Source organism: Nuphar pumila, chromosome 8 (genome assembly GCF_984573655.1).
Source record: "Nuphar pumila chromosome 8, dmNupPumi1.hap1.1, whole genome shotgun sequence".
In the NCBI taxonomy this organism is placed as follows: Eukaryota; Viridiplantae; Streptophyta; class Magnoliopsida; order Nymphaeales; family Nymphaeaceae; genus Nuphar; species Nuphar pumila.
The window spans coordinates 4,411,486-4,432,107 of record NC_143256.1 but is presented as its reverse complement, the minus strand read 5'-3'; the positions used below and the strand labels follow the sequence as shown (position 1 = coordinate 4,432,107).

The 20,622-nt window shown below is 38.4% G+C and overlaps 1 protein-coding gene across 1 annotated transcript in view; it reads right to left on the bottom strand.

The window, feature by feature from the left end:
- IVD (isovaleryl-CoA-dehydrogenase) overlaps positions 1-20,622 on the bottom strand; it is a 133,963-nt gene that overhangs the window by 53,858 nt on the left and 59,483 nt on the right. The window contains exons 8-10 of the mRNA XM_090015959.1: positions 11,027-11,103; positions 10,405-10,455; positions 10,261-10,325 (exon numbers count right to left, since the gene is read on the bottom strand). Coding sequence (XP_089872085.1) covers positions 10,261-10,325; positions 10,405-10,455; positions 11,027-11,103 — 193 coding nt within the window. The remainder of the gene's footprint in view (positions 1-10,260; positions 10,326-10,404; positions 10,456-11,026; positions 11,104-20,622) is intronic.

The following is a 20,622-nucleotide window of genomic DNA, read 5'->3' as shown; positions in this document are numbered from 1 at the left end:
ATGCCAACAATTACTTACTGGTTTGAGAGAAAAGACAAGAAAAAAAATGTGAGGCAGAAATGGGGTATGCACAACCTTGGGAGGACGAAAATTACTAAATTTACTAAATTGAGGACATCAGCAACATGTATGAGATAAAGCACATAATTGAATGTTGCCAAGAAATTACTAAATTTATTTATAATAATGCATGGATTTTAAACTTGATGAGAAAGCACACTAGTGGTGCTGAGTTGCTTCGTAGTGAAGTTAGTATATTTGCTATAAATTTTTTGACAATGCAAAGACTAGTAAAGAATAGAACTGCACTAAAAAAATGTTTTCATCAGATGAGTGAAATGCATATCCCTATGCACAAAAAAGAACGCCAACATAAATTGTAGATATTGTATTCAGAAGTAAATTCTAGAATTCATGTGTCAAGTTGTTGAGAATAATTATATCTTTGGTGAAGGTGCTTTGATTGGTTGATAGTGAAGACAGACCAACTATGGGTTATGTCTATGAGGTCATGGATAAGAAGCCATTAGAGATAATTTAAATGGGAAGAAAAAATTGCACATCCCTATATGGAACATCGTTGATCATAGGTGGACTGAGCAACTTCATCCACCTCTTCATGCTGCATCACATTATTTAAATCATGCATTGAGATACTCTCCTACATTTAAAATAGGCAGGGAAGTCAGCAAGGGACACTTGGATTGCATTGAAAGGTTGAACCATGATTATGGCATTCATGATCAAATTCATAAGGAAATGAAAATTTATGATAATGCATTGTATGATATGGGGAGACATGTAGCAATGTGAAACCGTGCCACGATTCGTTCAGGTAATTTATTTTGTCTATTTTAATTTAAATTTTATATTGTTATCTAGTTATGCTGTTTTGTGTGATTATAATTTATATATGTTATTGATTTCTTATTTTCTTGTTTTTTTATACATGTGGTGGACCAGGTTTGAAAGTGATGTTCCAAACTTGAGAGTTTTTGCTCATTGCATTCTTAGTCAAACGTGTAGTGCAAGTGGATGCGAGAGAAATTTGAGTGTCTTTGAGCAAATACATACAAAACAAAGAAATAGATTGGAGCACAAAAGGCTCAATGACCTTGTCTATGAGGCAAAGATATATAAATTTCTAAAGTTTATTTGTCATTTTCATGTGTTTATTAAAGTTTTTTTATATCACACAAAACTTAACTAATTTTAATTTTTTTTATGTCATCTTTTAGGCAAATAGAAAAATTATCATCAAGGAAGCACAAAGAACAATTTGATCTCATTACTTTGAAAATTTTGATGTATTGGATGCATGGGTTCAAGAAAAAATAGACATTTTGAATGAAGAAGACATTCAGTGGATAAACGTGAAAGGAGCTCAAGATGTAGATGATGAAGAGCCCACGTACATTGGAGATGATGTAAATGTCGAAGGAAGAAAAGAAGAAAATAATAATGATGAGGATGATTGATGGTATATTTTAAAAAAACTTACCTACGAAGCGATATACTTAAGAAACATGATCTCGATTATGACCAGACATTCAACCCCATTATGAAAATGGGTATGATACTTGTTGCTTTATTTTTACTTGTTAACTTTGGTTAGGAGTTACAACAACTTGATGTGAAAATGCACTCCTGCATGGAGATTTAGTTGAAGTATACATGGAGCAACCACTAGGTTACCATGAAGGTAACGTAAGTACAAAGGTATGTTATCTTAAGAAGGATAGGAATATATGGATTAAAATAGTCTCCATGTGCATGGTTTCAATGTTAGACAAGCAGTTTGTTCACAAGGCTTTGTCAAAAGCCAAGTTGATCTTTCATTATTTACATATTGAAATGCTGCTCACATGTGTTATTAGTATCATATTGTATTATATGATATGATATGGTGTATCATAATATTCTAGCCCATGCAACATGATATAACCCCTTGAATAAAAAAATGCAATGTATTGGACCATATTTTACGATACATGTCGTATCGTAAGATACAGGCATTTTTTCACATTTTTTGAAAATTTTTAGGTAATATTTTAAATCCCTTTTCACTTTTAGTGACAACCTTTTACATAAATAAGGCTTTAGTACAGTCCTATTCACTTATTTCATAAGCTATGGGAACAAAAAAACAAAAAATTCTTCTTAATTTATTGTGATTAGTGAAGACAAGAAAGAAGAGAAGTATTATTATGGAAGAGCACACTTTATTCAACTTTTATGCATGTTGTAATTAGTGAAACTAATTAGTTGAATACATTATGAAGCTTCTTTGTTTTAATGCTTACTGCTTATGAAATGAAGTTTTGAGTAAATGTATTTTATTTCTCTTTGTGGTTATATTTTTTATAGTTATTTTAAAATTTTTTCATTTTTGAATTATGTGATTGTTATAACTTGTTTACTTAAAACTTTTTTCTTTTGTTTGTTACATAATGTGACTCATTAATAGTAAACCTTTTGTTTTTTAAGTTGTTAGTTTGTTACAATATCGTTTCACATATTATAGTAGTACATGTGTAAGTTTAATTGTTCATATTGCTTAAATTTGATTTTTTTCAATTTTTTTTTGGAAATTTTCTGATTTTTTGTATTTTTTTTTTTGCGATTTTTAAAATGGATTTTTTTGTGTCTTACAATATGATATGATACACTTGTATCGCTAGCCTTTCCAATACGGGTTAAGAAACGATAATTACAAAATTGGTCACATGTGATATCACGAGCAGCTAGCAAGATTGCATAATGAGGTAAAGAAACTTCTGCATGACAGGTTTCAAATGAAAGAGCTCAGTAAATGTCATTAGTTCCTGGAGATAGAGGTGGACTGAAGAAAGGACAGGTTAGTTCTTTCACAGCATAAGTATGCAATTAGATTTGTTGCAGAAATTTGGATGCTTCAATGTAAGCCAATATGGATTCTTGTTGTTGTAATTTGCAAACAAGCATCTCATTGATAATGAAAGTGAATTTATATCTATTCAAAAAGGTATAGAAATGTAGTGGGAGCACTACACTATTTATCCTTTACTAGGCTGGACATAGTGTTTGCAGTCAGTCATGCCTCTCAATTCATGCATGCACCTAGAAAGACTCGTCTAGAGGTGATAAAGAAATACTTAGATATATAAAGGGTTGTCATCAAGTGGCATGAAATTCGAGAAAATAGAAAAAAAAAAAAAAAAAACAATAATAATTCTAAAACAAATTACATTCAAATGCATGATTATAATGCATTTGGATAAGCCCAAAGAACAACACATACCCAACAAGAGCAAAAAGTAAAAATAAATAATTTTATTAATCAAAATATTCAGATAAAGTACAAGACAATCCTCACTACAAAACACTCATGCACACACCCTATGTACACCATCACTCCCTCACCAATCACTTGCATACACACCTTTTTATATAGGAGAGAGAGGGACTAGCCTAACGGCTAGTTGGAGCAAGGTAACAGGTAGATGGTCAACAGGTTTTGACCAAAAATAAAATTAAAAGTAAAAACAGAAAGATATAAAAATAGTCATTTAAAAAATAAAAATAAATTAAAACACCTATTCTACCCCTAAAAATATACATTAAGTGTATTTAATCTACAAAAAACCCAAACAATATACCAAATAGGTATACAAAAGGTATACCTAGTGTCACGGGCTTATTTTGGAAGCCACGTGCGGCACCTGGCAACCCAACCAGGTCAGCCTTCCTAGTTCAGAAAGCACGCAAACACCCCTCACAAGGGTGTCTAATCACATCCGAGCATACACAATCTCAAAGAGGGCAGCAAAGAGAGAGAGAGAGAGAGAGAGAGAGATAGCAGCATAGGCAACGAAAGCAACTTCCATTCATAAGTTGGCAATTACAAAGGGGGGAGAGCAAGAGAGAGAGAGAGGGGGGAGGGACCCGTTACTTTTCTTGGTTAACGGGGGATCTTAGGCCAAAGGCCATTTATAGAGCACTCGCAGGGGTCCTAAGAGGTATTTACATCAAGTAAGGAGGAATCAACATGGCAGGGTGGAACACACTCCCCCACCCAAACTGGCGCCGTCCTCGGCGCCATCTTTTTTCTGATAGTCTTCGATTGCTTGCTGAAACTGACGAATATTTCGTGGAGTCTCCCAACTGGCATCACTCACTGGTAGACCTTTCCATTTCACTAGATACTTCTTCACTTCTCCAAGATAGTTATAGACATGATCAATGATAAAATCAACTTCTCGTGAGACTGGCACTGTTGTAGAGGGGGCTCGTTGAGGAATAGGAGCTCGTTGAGGCAGGCTGCGACTCAGATCTTCTTCATCTTCGTGGAATGGCTTCAGATTGCATATATGAAAGACATGATGTACCTGAAAGCTGGGAGGGAGGTCTAGTCTATAAGCTAGCTTGCCGATTCTCTGGACGATGGGGAAGGGTCCATCATACTTTCGAATGAGTCCCCGATGGTGCCCTCGAAATATAGCTGTCCTCTCAGGGTATAATTTGACCAACACTTTCTCCCCAACTTGGAATTCAACGGCCCGTCGTCCCTGATCTGCCCACTTCTTCATTCGCTTAGCTGCTTTGTGTAAGAATGCCTTTGCTAGTTCTGTCTGATCATGCCAGTTCTTAACAAAATTATAGGCAAATGGCGCCTTTCCTCGACCTCGAGCAGCTAAGGAGTGCGGTGTCTGAGGCTGCTGTCCTATCACAATCTCGAAGGGACTATGCCCTGACGATTCACTCTTTTGAAGATTATAGCAGAACTGAGCTATATCGAGTAGATCCTTCCAATTCTTCTGATTAGCGTTCACAAAGTGTCTCAAGTAGTCCTCCAACATCCCGTTAATGCGTTCGGTCTGGCCATCAGTTTGGGGATGAAAACTGGTAGAGAAGTGCAATTCGGATCCCAACAACCGAAAGACTTCTCTCCAAAACTTACCTGTGAACCGAGCATCTCGATCACTAATAATGCTCTCTGGAATTCCCCAATACTTCACAACGTGCTTCACAAAGAGTTGAGCCGTGTCCTCTGCCGAACAATGATTTGGGCCTGGCACGAATGTTGCATATTTTGAAAATCTATCAACCACGACAAAGATGATACTGCATCCCTCAACTGTTGGTAAGCTGACAATAAAATCCATCGAGATACTTTCCCAAGGTCGACTCGGCACAGGTAGTGGCTCCAACAATCCTGCTGTCTTCTGATTCATGGCCTTGTCCTGCTGACAGACCAAGCAGGTACGCACGTACCCATCTATGTCATCGCGCATCTGCGGCCAGTAGTAAACTCGCTCTATCAAGGCAAAGGTTCTCTCTTGGCCTGGGTGACCAGCCCATAGGGAGTCATGGCACTCCTTCAATATTTCTCGTCGTAGTGCCCCCCACCGGGGAACATAAACTCGACCCCCAACTGTCATCAGCAATCTATCTTGTTCCCAAAATCGCCTGGTTTTCCCCTCTTTCACCAGAGAAAGCAGCTGTCGCGCCATGGGATCCTTCCGTAAGCCCTCCCGAATTCTATCAAGGAGGTCACTTCGAGGTCCAGTACTTCTACTAGCATCTTCCAACAAGGCCGCCAGTCCAGCCTTCCTACTCAAGGCATCCGCCACTACATTAGTCCTTCCAGGTTTATACTCTAAAACCATGTCAAATTCTGCTAGAAACTCCTGCCACCGAGCTTGTTTTGGACTGAGCTTTTTCTGAGTTTGGAAGTAGCTCGTGGCTACATTATCGGTGTAGGTAATGAATGTCGACCCCAATAAGTAGTGCCTCCAGGCACGTAAGCAATGGACTACGGCAGTCATTTCCCGTTCATGCACTGTATATCGCTGCTCAGCACTGTTCAACTTTCGACTCTCGAAAGCTATTGGGTGACCATTTTGCATTAGTACACCTCCAATTGCAAAATCCGATGCATCTGTATAGACTTCGAATGGTTTTCCTTGGTCCGGTAATTGCAACACTGGTTCCTTGGCCATGACGTCTTTTAGACCTTCGAAGGCTTGCTGACACTCTTCTGTCCACTCCCACTTTTTGTCTTTCTTCAATAATTCAGTTAGCGGTGCCGCGATAGCTGAATATCCTTCGATAAAGCGCCGATAGTAGTTTGCCAGACCTAAGAAGGATCGAAGCTCCGGAACCTTGGTTGGACTTCCCCAATCCTGAATAGCTCTTATCTTCTGGCTATCCATCCTTAAGCAGCCTTTCCCGATCACGTGGCCCAAGAAACTTATCTCATCCTGGCCGAACATACACTTTTCCCTTTTCACACATAACTCATTGTCTTTTAAAATCTTGAACACTATGCGCAGGTGTCGCATGTGTTCTTCCATATCCTGGCTATACACCACAATGTCATCAAGGTATACAACCACAAAACGATCCAAGTGAGGATAGAATATCTGATTCATCAGTGTAGAGAACGTTGCAAGAGCATTCGTCAAGCCAAACGGCATCACCAAAAACTCGAAAGCACCATACCTCGTCACACAAGTGGTTTTGGCTTCGTCTCCTTCGGCAATTCTGACTTGCCAATACCCTGAACGCAGATCCAATTTCGAGAACACCCGGGCTTCCCCTAATTGGTCAAACAAATCAGCGATCAGTGGCAGGGGATATTTGTTCTTGACAGTCAGTTTGTTCAGTGCCCGATAGTCCACACAGAGCCTTTTGGACCCATCATGCTTGGTCTGGAATAAGACAGGGGCTCCAAAAGGGGCTTTTGAAGGGCGAATGATTCCGGCAGCCAACATTTCGTCTAACTGTCTTCTGAGTTCAACCAGCTCGGGTGGGGCCATTCTGTAAGGCACCATGGCAGGGGGTCGTGCACCTGGCACCAACTCAATCTGATGATCCACTTCTCTTCGCGGTGGCAACTGTCTCGACAACTCCTCGGGCATTACTTCTTGAAATTCTTCCAATATTGCGGCTATAGGTGGTGGCACTTCCGTAGGAAGTTTCTCACTGGTTTCCTCTCTCATTGTCACTAGAAATGTTTGATCACCTCGTTGGAGGCCCTTCTTGATTTGCAGGGCGGAAACCAAACGAACATTTGGTGCCCCCAACGTCGAGGCAGGAATCATACATGGTGATTCTTCACTCATAAAGCTGACAACATCCAAGTGAGGCATAGGCACAACCTTGCTTGCTCGTAAAAATTCCATCCCCAAAATGACTTTGAAGTCATCCAACGGAACAATAGAGAAGTCTGTTCTGCCAACCCACTGACCAGCCCCAACTGTCACATTTCGAGAGACTCCCAGAATAGGTTGTGCTGCGGAGTTCACAGCCTTTATGCGACTAACTTTTTGTTCCCATCGTAGGCCCAACCTTCGGGCCTCATCTTCGGCCATGAAATTATGAGTAGCCCCCGTATCGACCATTGCCTTCGTAGCTCTTCCGTTGATGGACATCGCTAGGTACATTAGTTCCTTCTTAACCGTGGGGGCTGCAGAAGAAGATTCTCCTAGCGCATTCACCCTTTGTACCGCCCCCATCCTGACGTCCTCCTCTACCGGGGCTTCCTCCATCTCAATGGCATTAGCCGCCCTTCTTCCTGCATTCCCTGCATTTTGATTAGGGCAATTTCGAGCAAAGTGATTTCCGCTGCAATACCAACACCGAAGATTTGGGTGAATCGGCCTGTTCCCTAGAATCCCCTCTTGACGTGCTTGTTGCTGATTTCTCTGATCTCTAGGGGGAGGTCGATACTGGTTCCTGGCTTGACCTCCGGCAACATTGCCTTGATTTGGCCGTCCCTGAGCGGCCCCGCGATTTGGGTTCTCAACTATCTGTTCCGCTATAGTCATTGCACTTATCAGGTCTGTCGGTCTCATACGAGTTAATTCCTGTTGAGCCCAGAACTGTAGGCCCTTTTTGAAGCAATACATGCGATCCATTTCTGACATATCTTCTATGTCAAGCATCATTGTGGAGAATGCCGCTACATATTCCGAAATACTTCCTGTATGCCTTAAGGCCATCAATTTGTCACGAGCAAGCTCCTCAGCGTTATGTGGAAGGAAATACCCCCTGAGTTCCCTTTTAAAGTCATCCCATGATTCAATAGGGACCCTTCCACGTTCCATGCCACGATATTGCGTCCTCCACCATACAGCGGCGTTCTCAATCAAGTACCTGGTTGCCGTGCGTATTCGATCAGCATCGATGTCAATCTCTGCTTGATCGAAGAATTGTTCTACGTCCCATAGCCAGTTCTCCACGATTCTGGCATCTCTTTCACCTTTGAATTTTGCCGGTTCCACCGGTTTCAATTTCGGTCGTTCATGATGAACCACCACTGCATTACCCCCGCGATTCCCGGCATTGGCCACACCACCAATTCCATTTCCCAGTAGTCTTTCTAAAACTCCATATCGTTCCCGAAGTTCCCGCATGTCAGTTTCCTGAGCCACCAACCGATCAGATAGTTCCTGGACTGTGGCCCTCAACTCTTCGGCCTCAGCTCTCACATCCTCATTCAACTTTTCAAAATCTTCATGTGCACCTTCTAGCGCAGCTGAGCAACCACGAACATCACTTGTCAAATCTGTCATCTTTTTCTCCATCTTGGTCACTCTTTTATCTAGAGGACCAACCGTTTCTTCAAGGCGAGACATCTCTGTCGACTCTACAACAGATTTTTCCTTGTCTGCCTTTTTCGCTTTGTGAACTTTTCCGACGAGTTCACCAAACTCAGTATCCATTCTTGAACGTCACGAGGGTTTCAACAAGTACCCCTCCTTTCTACTTCCCAAATTCTCAACTAGGCTCTGGTACCAGTTGTCACGGGCTTATTTTGGAAGCCACGTGCGGCACCTGGCAACCCAACCAGGTCAGCCTTCCTAGTTCAGAAAGCACGCAAACACCCCTCACAAGGGTGTCTAATCACATCCGAGCATACACAATCTCAAAGAGGGCAGCAAAGAGAGAGAGAGAGAGAGAGAGAGAGATAGCAGCATAGGCAACGAAAGCAACTTCCATTCATAAGTTGGCAATTACAAAGGGGGGAGAGCAAGAGAGAGAGAGAGGGGGGAGGGACCCGTTACTTTTCTTGGTTAACGGGGGATCTTAGGCCAAAGGCCATTTATAGAGCACTCGCAGGGGTCCTAAGAGGTATTTACATCAAGTAAGGAGGAATCAACATGGCAGGGTGGAACACCTAGAATACAAAATGAAAACATACAAAAGTAGTACCAATAAATATATTTAGGTAACCATGACATTACATATATCTTAACAAGGGTACACCTATGGATGGTTTAGTTTATAAGGTTTCAACAATCTCATCTAATAGGAACATTGAAGATTGTGGTTTATTTTGATACTGATTAGGTTGCAGATCCAGCAACTCTAGATCCATCACTAGTTATTGTGTGTATTTAGAAGAGCATTTAGTGTCATGGAGTAGTAAGAAACAGCACACAATTGCTAGATCCAGCAATGGGACTGAATATAGAGCTATGGCAACAGCAACAATAGAAATTTCTTGGTTATAACATCTATTAACTACCGTGCGACAACCCATGAAGCTATCCAATCTATTTTGTGATAATAAAAGTGGTGCTGGTTTCAATTAATCCAGTTAGTCACAACAAAACCAAGCACATGGAATGTGATAAGCATTTTGTTTTTTTGAGAAAAGATAGAAGATCAAGAGTTGCAGGCTAAATTCATATATGGTTAGAAACAAATTGCAGCTTTGTTCACCAAGGCATTATCGATATCCAAACATAGGCAATTGAAGGATACGTTGTCTATGGTTTTAAACCATGCACAACTTGACAACTGATAGAATGACATGATGTTTGTAATGTTAATATTTATTGTGTATGTAACAGTCTTTTATGTGGCAACCATCTATTTGTAATAAGTTCTTGTAGTGTGAAGGGTGTTTCTGAAATATTTTGTAAGATCAGGGTACAGATGCCTAGATGGATTGACCTCTTTCCTTCACAGGGGCAGCCGCCCCCGCATGGCTCCTCCCTTCTCCTTTTTCTCAATCGCGCATGAGGTTTCACACCTTTATCATTGAAGCTTGTTGAGAATGAAATCACAAAATTGCAAAACTATTGTTATACTTAGTTCACCCTCAAATAAAGAAATTAAAATAAATACATGCTGAGAAAGGAAGTGGTCTTTTGCAAAGTAACATCTGCTCAAGCAAATGACAAGGAAACCAGAAAAACAAGGATTTGAAGGCATATGAATCTGCACCATTTCCATTCAGTTACAAATACTATATCTGATGTTACGCACCTTTCCCTTCTTGCCCAAGAACATTTTGCTGTGGAACAAAGCAATTCTCAAAAACAAGCTCACATCTGCAAGGGATATCAGAATGTGAGGTGCTCATTCACTATTGGAAGTTTTCTGCATGAATAAAACACATCAAGAACATACGTGTCACTTCCTCGCATCCCAAGTTTATCCAATTTTTGTGCAGTACTGAAGCTGCAATCACCATGACACTCAGAATCATCAGATGCAGAATCATATGCATCCCAAGTAAGGTTTTTCTAAAAACTGCTTCTCTAGGCATGCATGGCAATGGGTAGGCGAGAAAAAGGGTAGTCAAAGATATTCATGACCATGTAAAGGAAGAAAAGGAGTGTTGCAAATGAAGTTAGGTGGAAGTTCTATGCTTGAAACACAGACTACATGGTGTCCATGTGCAGAACATGAGTGGGCGCCGTTTAGGTATCAGATGGTCATCAGAATCATAGAATATATATATATATATATATATATATATAGTCAAAGATTTTCATGACCATGTAAGGAAGAAAAGGAGTTGCAAATGAAGTTAGTTGGAAGTTCTATGCATGAAACACAGCCTACATGGAGTCCATGTGCAGAACACGAGTGGGCACCATCCAGGTTTCAGATGGTCATCAGAATCATAGAATATATATATATATATATATATATATATATATATATATATATATATATATATATATATATATATATATATATATATATATATCATTCTCATTAGTAGCACCATGAATTGTATAAATACCCTTTCATGCCCTTTTCAACAATAAATGCAGTAATTCCTTTCGACCCTGCAGTTGTGTCTGTTTTTGTGTAAACAATCTGCCACAATATCATTGTATCAGTGGAGATGCTCTTGGATAAACAAAGTAAAGCACAAAACCTTATACTAATGGCACTGCTATTCCGAAATTAAGGCAATACCATAATTTACAAAACAGCAACTTAGTTCATAAACAAAGAAAAGCATAAACATGCACAATGAAAATCGATGTAAACCATAAATCAAAGCAAGGAGAAGAGAGTCAATGTCTAATGGTCTTAGAAAATACGTTTATGTATGAGCAATGATTTCTTGACCTAGCTTTAAATGTGAAGAAATGTCCTGACAGCTGGCTGCTGCTATGTGCAAAATGGAAGTTTTTCCCCAAAAGCACATCCACCTTTTTGTTAATTTCCAAAGAAGCCTTGAATTTAGTATGATTGGGAGCATGATATGATGCTGATTTGATGTTTTGATTTTGTCCAGGTCACTATATTGCTATTATTTATACATAATTATTGGATAATTAATCATTATGAAAATCTATTATGGTTCTGAACTGCAACAACATCTGATGGTACACGTTTTTGTCTTCATAGACCCCTGAAAGCTAATTTTAACTGTACACATAATCTACGACTGGTAGGTCCAAACATAGGAAGCAAATTTTCAGAATACTGTTGAGTAGAATAAAAATCAATGAATTAAGCTAAACAAAAAATGTGGCTCAATCCAGGAGCGGTACTGTGGTGCAGAACCATAATAGACTCATTGTTTTGCTCCATAGATGAGGAGCACTTATGTAGTCATATGGTAGCATAAGGCATAATATTAATTTAACGATCTTACCCATTGCCATGTCTCTTTATCCAATATCTCACACTCAGCACTGTCCATTTTTTCCAAAGAAGGCTGCTGATGGTAGCACCCCAAAGCTTATGTCCATGCACATTTGCCACTAAGGGTTGCATGGATTGGATAAGCCATGATTACCATCATATTACAGCTGCCAGATACTTAAAAACTTGCACTCTCAGTGAGTCATCTAACACTCCAGAAATATACCAATATTTTCCTTTAGAAACACTTGCAAGCTTCAATGATCCTGCTTCAAGCAGCCAAAAAACTTTTCCATCAAAATTTCTATAGGTAATTTGAAACACATAGCCATCATCATCCAAACTTGAATTCTCTAACAGGGAAAGACATGATTATTAAGGACTCGCTCAAAAACAGGATTGACTACACGTAGAATATACTTTCAAAAGGATCAAGTAGGCTAAAGAAAAAAGATAATTGAATTGGTTCTCAACAAATTTCTACTCTTTATGTATGAAGAGTCACCAACTACTCATAACTAGACTTGCTAGTTGCTGCTGAACGGTCCTGAAATCATGTCCTTGCTACATTTTTCTTCAGATCATATACCAACACACCCAAAACAAAACAATTAATATTAACCTGGCAACGCCTTGACGCAGCGTCATGGCAACTGTTAAAATATATGTATACATCTATATCACATAGGTGCGGGTGCAGGTGCAGGTGCGGCAATGCGGCACTTTAAAAAAACTTGGGTGCGACGGTTCGGGAGGGTATATATATATAATTTTTAACAGTTAACAGCAGTAACACTAATTTTTAACAGTATTTTTTTTAAAGTCCAGATTTGAACATTTATGACCCTGGGTGCATCAGCTTGACCACACTGGGTGCCGCACCAGCACCCGCACCCACACCTGAGTCGACACAGGTGCGGCACCCTGCTGGCTGAATCCCTGTGACATAGGTATACATGTATGTATATACCTATATATACACACATATATTTATATATATAGCTATATAGGTCAATGCCCTATAGAAGCATTTTAGTCATTTCACTTGTAATAAAAATGTTTATTAAACAGTTGTTTTTTTCTTGTTTTATTTGTATTTTCTTAGTGTAATTTAGTAGAGCCATTGGGGGCTCTATGGTCAAAATGATCATAGACCCTATTGGGAGCTCCCAATGGCAGCCTCTTCTCTCCTTTATTTTGTATATATAGGGGTGTGTTCTCCCTTATTTCTTTATGCTTTTTAGCTCAAGCATTCACTCAATAAAATCATATTTTTTAACTTTTTGTGTTGCCCTTTGTTGGCTTTTGTATTGTCCCATAAGTGGACTTGTGCTTGTGCACATTGTGATTGTGATCTTGTAAGCCCTTAGCGGCATTTGTTTGTGTTTGTGCACTTGTAAGCCCTTAGTGGCATTGTTTTTGCATCTTCCGCTATTTCATTACATGGTATGAAAGTCATCAAGTGATTGAGGAAAAGATTCTTCAAAGTGATCGTATTCAAAGTGAGGAAAAGCTTCTTCAAACGTATTCCTCTTTCTATCTCTCTCTTCAAAAATGGAACATGAACAAAAAATCAATCTTTCCTTCAAGCTAAATGGCACAAATTACATGGTGTGGGCATCCGCTATGAAAAACAATCTCAAAGGAAAAAAAGCTTGGGGACGTGATGGGCACTATCCCAGCAACTCAAGCTCACCAAAAAAGGAGATCAAGAGAAAGCCTTGGAAGGTGATACAAAGTGAGGAAAAGCTTCTTCAAACGTATTCCTCTTTCTATCTCTCTCTTCAAAAATGGAACATGAACAAAAAATCAATCTTTCCTTCAAGCTAAATGGCACAAATTACATGGTGTGGGCATCCGCTATGAAAAACAATCTCAAAGGAAAAAAGGCTTGGGGACGTGATGGGCACTATCCCAGCAACTCAAGCTCACCAAAAAAGGAGATCAAGAGAAAGCCTTGGAAGGTGATACACATATAAAAGTCATTCAAGATCACCAAACTAAGGTAAAAGATTGGGAAAGTAATCATGCTAAGATTCTTGCATGGTTTATGAATAATGTTGAGCTCAAGATATGTGTCGACATTGCCAAATCTCGTAAACACAAAGAGGCTTGGTTTTTTTAAGAGTATGTATACCCCAAAAGACCTTGCAAAACAATTTTTCTTATAAGAAAAGATATGAACCATCAAACAAGGTGGAATGAGAGTTCGTGATTATTTTAACTGTAACACCCCAAAATTTTAACTTGTAGAATGTGAAAAATATTTAGAGAAAGCCTTTCAACATTCAGATTTTTTATTTTGAAAGTCAGCGAAAACAAATTTTTCTTTTGAAAGAGGAACAAGTTAACGATTCTAGGCACGTTAGTGTAATGAAAAGGGGGGCTGCGGAAGCACCAATAAAGCAAATCACTCTTTAAGAGTGATTCCAAGAGCCAAGAACACAAACACTAAAAGTGTATACAAAAACCCACTAAAGGGAAAAATGACCAAAAGTCATAAGTTGGATATTATTGAAGAAAGAAAGAAGAGGGTGAACAACCCTTACAATACAAGAGGAAACCTCCTCTATTTATAGAGGAGGAAGCCTTAAAGAGGGGACCACAAGGGGCTCCCATGTAGTCCTTGGGAGCCCCAACGGTCATAGATATGACCGTTGGGGCCCCAACGACTACATGAGTGGGGCCCTTGTGGTCTTACAAAAAGGTAAAAAGAAAAAGCAAAAAAAGAAAAGGGAGAAAAAAAAAGAGAAGAAAAAAAAATAAAAAAGGAAAAAGGGTTTACATGGGGATTTACTAAAATACCCCTATCGAGTATTTTGAGAATAAAAGGAAAAACTGGATATATATAAATATATGTATATATATACTTATATATACGTATGTATATATATAAGTATATGTATATATATATACATAATTTAACATGCCCCTCAAACTTTACGGGAAGAAGACCGAAAGTTTGCTAAGAAGAAACATAAATCGTGGAGTGGGGAGCGCTTTGGTGAAGAAGTCAGCCAGTTGATATTCTGAAGTGACATATGGTAATGTGATAGTTCCTCTGAGGTATTCATCTCGAACGTAGTGGCAATCCATCTTGATATGCTTGGTCCGTTCGTTAAACGTATGATTGTTTGCAATGTAGATCGCACTTTTGTTATCACAGCAGAGCATGGTGGGAGAGGAAATGAGGGCACCCATGTCACCGAGGAGCCCTCTGAGCCACACGATTTCCATGGTTGTCATTGCCATAGCCCGATATTCAGCTTCAGTAGATGATAGTGAGACCTTTTGCTGCTTCTTGCATCTCCACGAGATGAGAGATTCACCTAAAAAATGCAAAGACCAATAGTTGAGATACGATCATTGGGATTTCCCCCCAGTCAGCATCAGTAAAAGCAGTTACTTCAAGAGATGAGGAAATGATAAGAAGAGTCCCTTGGAGATGGTATTTTTGATGTATCACACAATTCTCATCACAGCCGCCATATGAACTGTAGTAGGTGCATGCTGAAACTGGCTTGCAGCATGAACCGCATGAGCTATATCTGAACGGGTGATGGATAAATAGGTGAGAGATCCAATTAATTGACGATAGGGGGTTGGATCCACAAGAAGAACACCATCTTTAAGTCTCAGTTTTGCATTGATAACTTCGGGAGTCTCAACTTTCTTTTCATCAGATATTCCTGATTTGGTACAAATGTCAGCCGCTAATTTCATTTGAGACAAAATGTATCCTCGTGGGGAGTAAGCCACTTCAATTCCTAAAAAATATCTCAAGAATCCAAGGTCAGACATATCAAAAGTTTCTTTTAGCATAGACTTCACATCATTTACCCCCTTTTTGTCATTCCCGGTGATGATCATATCATCAACATATAACAGAAGAATAACAATGAAATTACCTGTTTTATTAACAAAAAGAGCAGTGTCAGTATAACAAGAAGTAAATCCTAAATTGATTAATACATTACTAAACTTATCATACCAAGCTTTAGGAGCTTGCTTAAGTCCATATAAGGCCTTTTTTAATTTCAAAATTTTACCATTTAAATTCATATCCGGTGGTGGTTCTATGTAAACTTCTTCATTTAAATTTCCATTTAAAAAGACATTTTTGACATCTAGTTGAAAAATTGGCCATTTTTTAGCAGAGGCTATTGCAATAAGAGCTCGAACACTAGTCATTCGAGCAACAGGGGCAAAGGTTTCATCATAATCTACCCCATACTCTTGGGCATATCCCTTGGCTATAACCTGGCCTTATATATTTCTAAAGATCCATCGCTCCTAGTTTTTACTTTAAAAACCCATCGACATCCAATGGGTTTCTTGTTATTGGGTGGATCAACGATTTTCCAAGTTTGAGCCTTTTTAAGTGCATTAAGTTCCAGTTCCATTGCTTCATTCCAATGAGCATATTGTCTAGCATCATTATAATGAGTTGGTTCATGAATTGAGTGAAGAGCAAGCAGACATGCCCAAAAATTTGGAGAAAAAGAATCATAAGATACAAATCTATTTGGTATTTTTGAAATACGATTTGATCTTCTTGTTAAATTGTATCTCTCTTATATATATTTACATATATATATAAAGAGAGATACATATACATATATACATGATGTATATATGTATATGTATCTATCTTTATATATATATATATGTAAATATATATGTTTCTCTCTTCTTGTAAAACCCGCAAGGGTATTATAGTCATTTCCCTTCTTTTGCGCATATTCATAATTATGAATATGCTGTAATGTTTTTGTACTTTTACTTTTTCTTCTTTTCTTCTTTTCTTTTTTCTTTTCATTTTATTTTTTCTTTTTCATGTTTGATTGACTCAAGTCAACTTGGAGGGGGCTCAACACTAGCTGTTGGGCCTCTCCAACGGTTAGAATTCTAACCGTTGGAGGGGCTCCAACAGCTAGTGGAGCCCCTCCAAGGCTCCTTGCTTGCTTATAAATAGGGGAGTTTCCCCTTTGTAAAAACCACTTCTTGGAGCTTTTGTTCTCCATTCTTCTCAATAAAATTCTTTATATTTTGTATGCCTTTGTGCATTTGAGTTTCTTTATTGTACCTTCATGTACATTTGTTCTAAGTGTTCTTGTGCATTTGTGTACATTGGTGGTGTTGTGCTTATCGCACACTTTATCTCCTTTTTGAGATATTTTCACACTTCTATGAGAGGATTACTTTCATTTCTTCTAAAGTAGACTTGTATTTGGCTTTGTACATTTTCTTCTAAATTTTGGTCATCATTTGGAGATTCAACAAAATCGTCTATGAGTGATTCGCTAGATTCAACATTATCATCGATGACCTTTTCTTGAGGTAACAAGTCAAATAAAAAGGAATAATCTATATCTTCATTTGGTTTATGCGAAAAAACATTTTCTTCTTCTAAGAATTTGACATCTTTTGAGATATAAAGTTTATTATTGAATATGTCAAAGCATCGATAACCTTTTTGTTTTCCGCCATATCCTAAGAAAATGCATTCAATAGCTCTAGAAGAAAGTTTATCATTTTTGTGAGTTAAAACAAAGCATTTACATCCGAAAATTATTAGTCTTTTATAATCGGGAGACATATTGTAAAGTTTCTCAAATGAAGAAAGATTTTTTAAAGAAGATGAAGGAGTTCTATTGATAAGATATGTTGAGGTTAAAACCGCTTCGGCCCAAAAAGATTTTGGAATATTCTTTGAGATTAACAAGGTTCTTGTGGTTTCTATTATGTGCCTATGCTTTCTTTCCGCAAGACCATTTTGTTGCAGAGTGTTTGGACAAGAACGTTGATGGCAAATTCCATTTTCTTTTAAATAGTTTTGAAATTCATTTGACATGTATTCACCTCCCGAGTCGGACCTAAGAATTGATAGGTTTTCCAAAATTTGATTTTTAACCATCGCATGAAATTCTTTAAAGAAGGAAAAAACTTTGGATTTGCGACTTAAGAAGTAAATCCATGTAAATCGAGTGAAGTCGTCAATAAAGACCACATAGTACGAAAAAACGCCTTTGGACAAAATAGGGGAAGGTCCCCATACATCGGAATGAACAAGTTCAAAAGGCCAAGTGGTGAAGTAATTTCTTTGAGGAAATGGAGTAGCTTTAGATTTCCCAAAAATGCAATCTTTACAAGTCATGTGATTGTCTTTACAAGTATTGTTCAAAAAAGGAAAAAGAGACATTTTTACAAAATTTGGATGACCAAGTCTCTCATGCCAAATACCAATACTTTTGTCCTTTACAAGATTGCAAGATGACTTAGATGGAAGAGTCAAAAAGTCCATAAAATAGAGATCACACCTTCTATAGTCTTGCCCAATCAGCTTCCCTGACTGGAGATCCTACACGGTGCAATCTTTAGGTGAGAAAGAGACTTGGCATCTATGATCGGTGATTTGAGAAACAAAAAAAAGATTTAGATTAATTTTTGGAACGACTCTTACTTTAGGAACAAAGAAGGTTTGAGAAGTTTTAAAATCAAGTGTTCCAATACTCTCAATTTTTAAAGATGTCCCATCGGCCGTTGAAACATAAGAAGATATGGGTTCAGAAAGCACATTAGAAAGCGAGTTTTTATTTGATGTCATGTGAAAAGAAGCACCAGAGTCTAGTATCCACATACCTGGAGGTGATGAAGAGTAGGCGATGGCAGCTCCGGATGTTGAAGATGAAGAAGTCTTGAGAAGATGTTGGAGAACTTCGGAGATATGATTAAGAGTTTCTTTGATATGTCCCTCTTTGACACTTTCTTCTTCCTTCTTTGGAGAATTTTCTCCAACCGCGGCCACTTTTCCTTTAAGCTTTGGGCAAACCGGTTTAATGTGACCTGGTTCATTACAATAGTGACAAATCACTCCCTTTCTATATCCATTATTTTTGTTAAAGTGGGGAGGTCTATATGCTTTTACATTTGATTCGGGCCTAGTAACGGCCAAAACTTCATCACTCTTGATACTTAGGCCAAGTCGAGTTTCTTTCTTGGCATACTTCGGCAAGGGCGTCTTTAATGGGTAAGGCTTTACTTCTATGGAGAAGGGATGCCCTAACTTGTTCATATTCCGGTCGTAGACCATGAAGAAATTGGAAAAAGTGCTCCTTTTCAATTTGTTCTCTTCTTAGCTCAATATCTTCCGGAGCCACCCATTTAGGCTCAAGAAGAGCGAGCTCATCCCAAAGAAAGGTTAAAGAGCTAAAATAGTCACGAACACTTATATCCGCTTGTCTAGTGGAACGAATTTTCTCTTGACAAAAAAATTGTCTAGCAAGATCGTTTTGGGTATACATACCCTTAAGAAAGAACCACACCTCATTGGCTCTTCTAAATTTTGCAATATTTGCACAATTTTTGAGGTCCACATTGTTCATAAACCATGCCAAAATTTTGTCATGATTACTTTCCCAATCCTCAATTTTGGATTGATGGTCATTGATAGCTTTGATGCGTTCAACGACATCCAAAGCTTTTTCAACCTCATTTTCAATTTTAGTGAGAACAAGAGAGGGTTCGGGAGTAGTTCCCATAACAAAACCCCAAAGTTTCTTACCTCTTAGATGATTTTCCATGGCGGAGGCCCATATAAGATAATTGGATCCATTGAGCTTGAAAGAAAGCTCAACTTTAGAATCATGTTCCATAGGAGCCGAATGGTCTTCTTTGTTTCTTCAAAAACTTGAGAGGCACGCGTCCCAAGACAAAAAAGGTAGAAACCCGATCACCAACCTTGCTCTGATACCATGTAATGAAAAGGGGGGCTGCGGAAGCACCAATAAAGCAAATCACTCTTTAAGAGTGATTCCAAGAGCCAAAAACACAAACACTAAAAGTGTATACAAAAACCCACTAAAGGGAAAAATGACCAAAAGTCATAAGTTGGATATTATTGAAGAAAGAAAGAAGAGGGTGGACAACCCTTACAATACAAGAGGAAACCTCCTCTATTTATAGAGGAGGAAGCCTTAAAGAGGGGACCACAAGGGGCTCCCATGTAGTCGTTGGGAGCCCCAACGGTCATAAAATATGACCGTTGGGGCCCCAACGACTACATGAGTGGGGCCCTTGTGGTCTTACAAAAAGGTAAAAAGAAAAAGCAAAAAAAGAAAAGGGAGAAAAAAAAAGAGAAAAAAAAAATAAAAAAGGAAAAAGGGTTTACATGGGGATTTACTAAAATACCCCTATCAGGTATTTTGAGAATAAAAGGAAAAAGTGTATATATATACATATATGTATATATATAATTATATATATACGTATGTATATATATATAAGTATATGTATATATATATACATAATTTAACAGTTAGCACAAAAACCAACAAAATTATCTTAGCAAAATAATTAGCGAGCAAAAAGTATATTTCAATGATAGAATTATAGTTTGTACAAAATTAAGGGTTTTTCTCCCTTTAAGCAAAAGTACAAAGCCAAAACAGGCAGTCAGGATGCCAGCAAGAAAAGTGAGGTCTCAAGCCATGCTGCATCGCGCCACCGGCTGTCTGGAGAACCTAATTGTCACCTGCACTCATAAAATGGGTTAGTTTCGCAAAAAACTGGTAGGTGCGTAAAAGACTATAAAGAACAACAGTTAACGCAAAACATGCTCATCGGATAAACAATTATAGAAATTCATGGCAAATTAACTACGCATGCAAATATTTATGATCAATTGATTCCACAGGCAGAGAGCAACAAGCTAAATCAACATAACTAATACCAAATGAA